Source organism: Hyla sarda, chromosome 7 (assembly GCF_029499605.1).
Source record: "Hyla sarda isolate aHylSar1 chromosome 7, aHylSar1.hap1, whole genome shotgun sequence".
NCBI classification, from domain to species: Eukaryota; Metazoa; Chordata; class Amphibia; order Anura; family Hylidae; genus Hyla; species Hyla sarda.
In genome coordinates, this window is record NC_079195.1 from 99503377 (window position 1) to 99509607 (window position 6231).

The 6231-nt window shown below is 44.6% G+C and overlaps 1 protein-coding gene across 1 annotated transcript in view; it reads left to right on the forward strand.

The window, feature by feature from the left end:
• The window catches only part of RPP30 (ribonuclease P/MRP subunit p30), a gene marked incomplete in the record, with an annotated part of 53736 nt that overhangs the window by 28791 nt on the left and 18714 nt on the right, over positions 1-6231 (forward strand). The window contains 3 exon segments of the mRNA XM_056530202.1: positions 3254-3336; positions 4932-4987; positions 5525-5581. Of these exon segments, the coding sequence (XP_056386177.1) occupies positions 3254-3336; positions 4932-4987; positions 5525-5581 (196 nt within the window).

A 6231-nucleotide genomic window follows, 5' to 3' on the forward strand; every position in this document is an offset into this window, starting at 1 on the left:
GACAGCCGTTGGCTGTCCGGGCATGTTGGGAATTGTAGTTTTGCAACATCTGGAGGTTCACAGTTTGAAGACCACTGGTATAGTAGATAAGTGTACAATTGTGAGGGCCCTTCCCCTGCAGTGTCAGGGGTTTAAAGGGGTACGCCGGCGCTTAGACATCATATCCTCTATCCAAAGGATAGGGGATAAGATTCCTGATCGCTGGGGACCCCCGTGACCTTGCACTGAGCAAGCATTCACTCATCATGCATTCACTTCCTTCCAGAGTCTGCTGTGCTGGGTCTCTAGCCAATCACTGCAGGCAGCTCTGTAGCCCCCCTTCTCTCTGTTATCAGACAGGACAGGAGTGAGCACAGAGGAATGCTAGTCCCACTTCCTGGACCTTTCCACCTTTGTTTTAGCTGCAGCCATACAGGATTATGTTCTGGATAGTATGGGGACCCCCTAGTGGTCTGTTGTGTGTGGTTTTTTTTTTTTAAGCCATAATTTCAGTAAAAAGGAGATACATTTTCTTATGAAGTATATTAGAACCCTTAATGTTTTGCCAAGATGTACAAAAGGTTTTTGGTTCTGACAGGGCCCAGTAAATGTGTGTACTCTCAATATATCTAAAACTGAAACCTAAAAGATAGGGATCAAACCGATTATCGGTTTGGCCGATATTTACAATTTTTTACATTATCGGTATCGGCAATTACCTTGCCGATAATGCCCCACCCCGAGACCGCCGCCGCCGCTGCCCCCATGCCCGGTTTTATAATTACCTGTTCCCGGGGTCCGCACTACTTCTGGCTCCTGCGGCATCCTGCGCTATTGCTGTGCGTTGCGAAATGACGAGCAATGTTCTCAACGCAATGTCACAGTCAGTGCGCACAGTGACAGCTCAGGACGCCGCCGGAGCCAAAAGTAGCGCGGACCCTGGGAACAGGTAATTATAAAACCGGGGATGGGGGAGGCAATGGGGCAGCGGTGGTGGTTGGACTAGGGAGGACCCCCCCCCCCCCCCCCAGAATAGTTACACTATACATTTACATACTCCATTTTATTGTATGGAAACTTTTTTCTTCTACCGCAGCGGTGTTCTTGTGAAGCAATATATTATGGCTGCAGCAGGGAAAAGCCCACTACATTACATAAAAGGGGGTTTCCCCTGTCTTTAATATAGAGGAAAACTAGCAGAGCTGTGGGCGCCCAACTGCTGGAAGAACCAGTGTCATTTGTGCCCTGGATGATTGGAGCGGCATGTTTAGCCAGCGCTCTATTCTCTACAGGGGGTCTGAAAGGGGTACTCCGGTAGAATACTATTTTTTTTTTTTTTTTTAAGGAGTACTCTGGTGCAGAGTATTCCTGCTCCTTCCTGCCCGGGCTACAAAATAAATGAAAATAAACCATCTCTCACCTTCCTGGGTTCCCGTGGAGCGCCACTACAGCTGATCGGTCCTCCGGTCCATCCTCTTCATACTTCCATGTGTAATGAAGCGTTACATGGCGCTCAGTCTATCGCCGGCCGCCGCGATGTTCAGCCTCGGCCCATAATAGGCTGAGCGCCATGTGACGCTTCGTTACACACGGAAGTATGAAGAGGATGGACCGGAGGACCGATCAGCTGTAGTGGTGCTCCGTGGGAACCCAGGAAGGTGAGAGATGGTTTATTTTCATTTATTTTGCAGCCCGGGCAGGACGGAGCAGGAATACTCTGCACCAGAGTACTCCTTTAAATCAACTTGTGCTAGAAAGTTAAACAGATTGGTAAATTACTTCTACTTAAAAATCTTAACCCTTCCAGTACTTATCAGCTGATGTATGCTCCACAGGAAGTTATTTTCTTTTTGAATTTCCTTTCTGTCTGACCACAGTGCTCTCTGCTGACACTTCTGTCCATGTCAGTTCCTGACATGGATAGAGGTGTCAGCAGAGAGCACTGTGGTCAGACAGAAAGGAAATTCAAAAAGAAAAGAACTTCCTCTGTATACAGCAGCTGAAAAGTACTGGAAGGATTAATATTTTTAAATAGAAATAATTTACAAATCTATTTAACATTCTGGCACCAGTTGATTTAAAAAAAAAAAAAAGTTTTCCACCAGAGTACCCCTTTAAACCTTGCCTAGTACTGAGCTCCATTATGTTCACAAGCCACATAGAGAATAAATGGAGCACTGGCCATGCACACGCGCTAAAGCTTCATCCATTCAGGGGGACTATTGACCTCTGTTTTCAGAATCGGAGGGGTCTCAGCAGCCCGAGCCCCCACTAACCGGCTGATAATCCCCTATAGGATAGGTTAAAGGTTTTGATCTTGAGAAAACACCTTTAACAGGGTGGGAGGAGGAAAAAAATACACCAACCAATAGGTGTTAGATTCCAAAGGTTTCAGTGGGAGTTCCGCTGCGCAGTCCACCGTTGGGAGTTCCATAGCAGAACTTGAGGATTCGGATTCCGGAAGAAGGTTGAGTGTGTTCAATCTTCTGACGGAATCTGCCAGAGAAGTCCCTTTTGTCAATAACAAATTGCCACGGACATAAGTGCCAATTCGGGATCAGTGTAAATATACCATTATTATTAAAGGGGTTATCCACCATTACAACTTACCATTTGTCCACAGGGATTTAGGATTTTAACATGTCTATCCTTTGTTCTCCCCAGGAGATGAGAATGGTCTCTTCCTAGCAGCTTTCATCCTCCCGATCTGTAGCAGAAATGTATATTTTCCAGCTGTCATTCTCACGGCTTTAGAACACAGGATGTATTGTAGGCCCTAAAGTAACTCTTTCTGCCCTAAAGTCTCTACAGTACTATACCACAACCATTCACACTGGCCCTCATTTACTATTCTAAACCCGACTTCTTTTGTCGGGTTTTCTTGGCGCATCTTTGTCTGCACCATGTCGCAGACATCGTGCGCCAGTCTGCGACACGATGCGACATTTTTTCCCGACGGACCCGATGTGGATTCTCCCAAACCCGAAAAAGGGGCGTAACCCGACATTTCTGAGCTTTCCCACATATTTATAAAGGTTTCCAACCCGAATTTGTTGAATTGTTGTGGATTTTTTCCCGACAACTCAGAGGAGTTGGAAACCAAAACCAACAAAACCCACGTGCGACAAACAGGATGCGACATAATAATAAATATCAGGGGAAAAAAGCAGTCGGGTAAGAAAGCAACATAGACTTACAACCCGATTTTCTAAGTAAATGAGGGCCAATGTGTTTTATCTTTATGTATCTTAATATGCTCTTATTCTTCTTTTAGAATGGCCGTGTTTATAGACTTAAATGTTACAAACTGTTCGGACATTAAGAAGCTGAAAAGCATTATAGAAATGGCAGCACATCGTAAGTACAACATGGTTTGTGCATCTTAAGAGAAATACACCAAAAGCATTAAAGGGGTACTCCGCTGCTCAGCATTTAGAACAAAATGTTCTGAATGCTTGGAGCCAGCATCATCGGGAGCTTGTGATGTCATAGCCCCGCCCCTCATGATGTCATGCCCCTCTCATAGACTTGCATTGGGGGGGGTGTGATGTCATGAGGGGCAGGGCCATGACATCACGAGCTCCCGGGACCGGCTCTGAGCATTCGGAAAATTTTGTTCCAAACGCTGAGCAGCGGAGGACCCCTTTAAGTGTACATGACAAATGTGAAACCTGGACTTAAATACTGAGATGTGTCTTCTTGACTTTATAGGCCCAGGCTCTGTATTATTAGGAGATTATAAAGACTATGTTCCCCTTTCAAAGGTTTGTCAGCTGGAATGGTGACATGGGGACTGTGTGTGGATTGATCTCACCATCTATATCCACCTCATGCCACTCTCTGCATACTACATCCAGCAATGGGCCTGTGTATGTTTCTTCCTGCCAGCAGAGGGTACATCACAGGAGCTTGCTGCATGTGTACATCAGTAGGGGCCTGAGCACCCAGATCCTTACAATTTCCGGTCAGGAAACCGTTTGCGGTTTCGTGACCGGACCTAAAACCGTAGTATACTACAGTTTTAGGTCCGGTCACAAAACCGGATCCGGGTCTAAAATGAGCTGACCGGAGTCACCGTTTGACTCCGGTCGGCTCATTAAAGTAAAAGGATTTCAGCGCTGGTCCGGCTGGGGTATGGGAGAGCCCGGTTTGCCCCTCCCCCAGCCAGATCCGGCACCCGAAGTGTGAATGCAGCCTAAGACAAACAGTTAGCAAACTGAAACTTCAAAGCATCAAGTAAGTCCCTTCAGACTCCCAATCGATTCAGAGAGAGCTACATATGGAAGCGGTATAATAAGCATCTACAAACACTAAGAATTGGACAAGAGATAAAGATGCGGGGGAAGAAAGGTAGAATAGAAGAAATTAAGCAAGAAAGGCTAAGGAGGAGGGGGAGTGGTACCTAAAGGGGTGGGGGAAACAGGGGGAAGAAGAGGCAAGGGATAGAACAAAAGGAGTTACAGGAATGAAGATAAGATATCAGGCAGTTACCTTATGGACTGGGCCAACACCCAACCTCCACGACACCCAGGTACATCTGATCAGTGGTAGGGTTAAAGATAAAGTCCACTCGCGTGGAGGAACGGGAAATAGAGAGAGAGGAGTCAGTTGTGGTTAGGAGGATGCAGTCTTAATGCTAAATTAGTGAGATGTAAAGTCTTAAATTCTCTGGACAGGTTTTTATAAATCTCCGCTTGTGTTTTGAATAAAGAGAGGAGGGGTAAGCCACTGCCAGACTCCTGGTTGCTGCTGATCTCTCAAAGAACAAAAGATCCAGCCAATTGAAATCTTCAGACCTCTTCTTCCATGAAAGAATCTGAGGCCCCCATACACATTTGGCTTGTCTTGCCATTTGGGTTTTTCCTAATGTGTATGAGGGCTTTCGTGGCAAGAATGATAACTTAATTTAAACAATGTCATTTTCTGATGACCCTTTTTTCCTGCCCTTTTAGTTGGCTACTCAGCTATTGCCATCAACCATGTAGCAGAGTTTGAAAAAAAGAAAATGGTAAGTATGATAGCTTATTTGTATTGAAGGGGTATTCCAGGATTTAAACATGTTGTTTATGTTGCTTGGAAGCTAGTAAAAATGAAAATGAATACTTTTCTACCCTGGTCACCTGCAGCTTAAGATCCATCCAACTCAGTTTCCTGCTGGTCTCCACTTGCTCCTTCTTCAGAGATGAGATGTCTCAACAGGACCTGCTCACTCTGTCAATCACTGGCGTAGGCGTGATACCATTGTGGCCAGTGTTTGGCTGAGTTGGCTGGTCTTGCTGAGACATCTAGTCTCAAATGTAAGAACATGCGGAGACCAGCAGGGGACTGAAGATTACTGGACTTGAGCTGCAGTGTACCAGGGTAGGTAAGTATCATTTATTTTTTTAAATTCTGGAATACCTGTTTATTGTGTGAGTTGTATAAGAGCTGATCTTCTGTTCATAAAGACTGCAAAATAATATAGTAAATATAATTTCTTCTGAGATAAAAATGATAATGATAAGCTATGATAATGCTTGAAATTCATATATTTGTCTTCTTTTAGGAAATTGCAAAACCTATTTCTACTAAAGATCTGTTTCCATCACCTCCTACTGTACAGGTATTATCATGTCATACAATTGTAACATGTTATCTATTGAAATATATATACATATACATATATGTGTGTAAATGGGCACTGAGTTCCAAATTGCCGTGCTGGGGGTTATAAAACCTCCCCTCATGATATCACAGGAAATGGTCATGTCTGTGTGAAATGCTATTGTCCAATGGGTTTCCAATACTGTTGAGAGACAGCTCCACTAGCTAATGGAGAGTTCCTAAGTCCCTCCACCAATCATTCTGTAGTTCACCCTTATCCAATCTGTGTTCCAATGATGATTGACATCATTTCGTTTCCCGAATGATCCTAATAGGGATCAGTGGTGACGTGGTGCACTGTTTGAACCTGTGCACACATTTGGACTTCCACCCGATCATTTTCCTTTCCTGTAATATAAAATGATCCCACGAATAATCTAATCTAATAATCTCCCTGGCATGCTGGGAGTTGTAGCTTTTCAACAGCTGGCGGCAATCTGGTTATTCGACTACACTGATCTAATTTCTGATTTACTTCTGTAACAGCACCAAACTCACCACTCTGCACTGCTGATATAACCCCAAGCAGCAGAAAGCCAACACCATCATGCAGCACACACAATACCTCCGAGCAGCACCAAATGCTACAATTCTCTCTCTCTTTCTCTC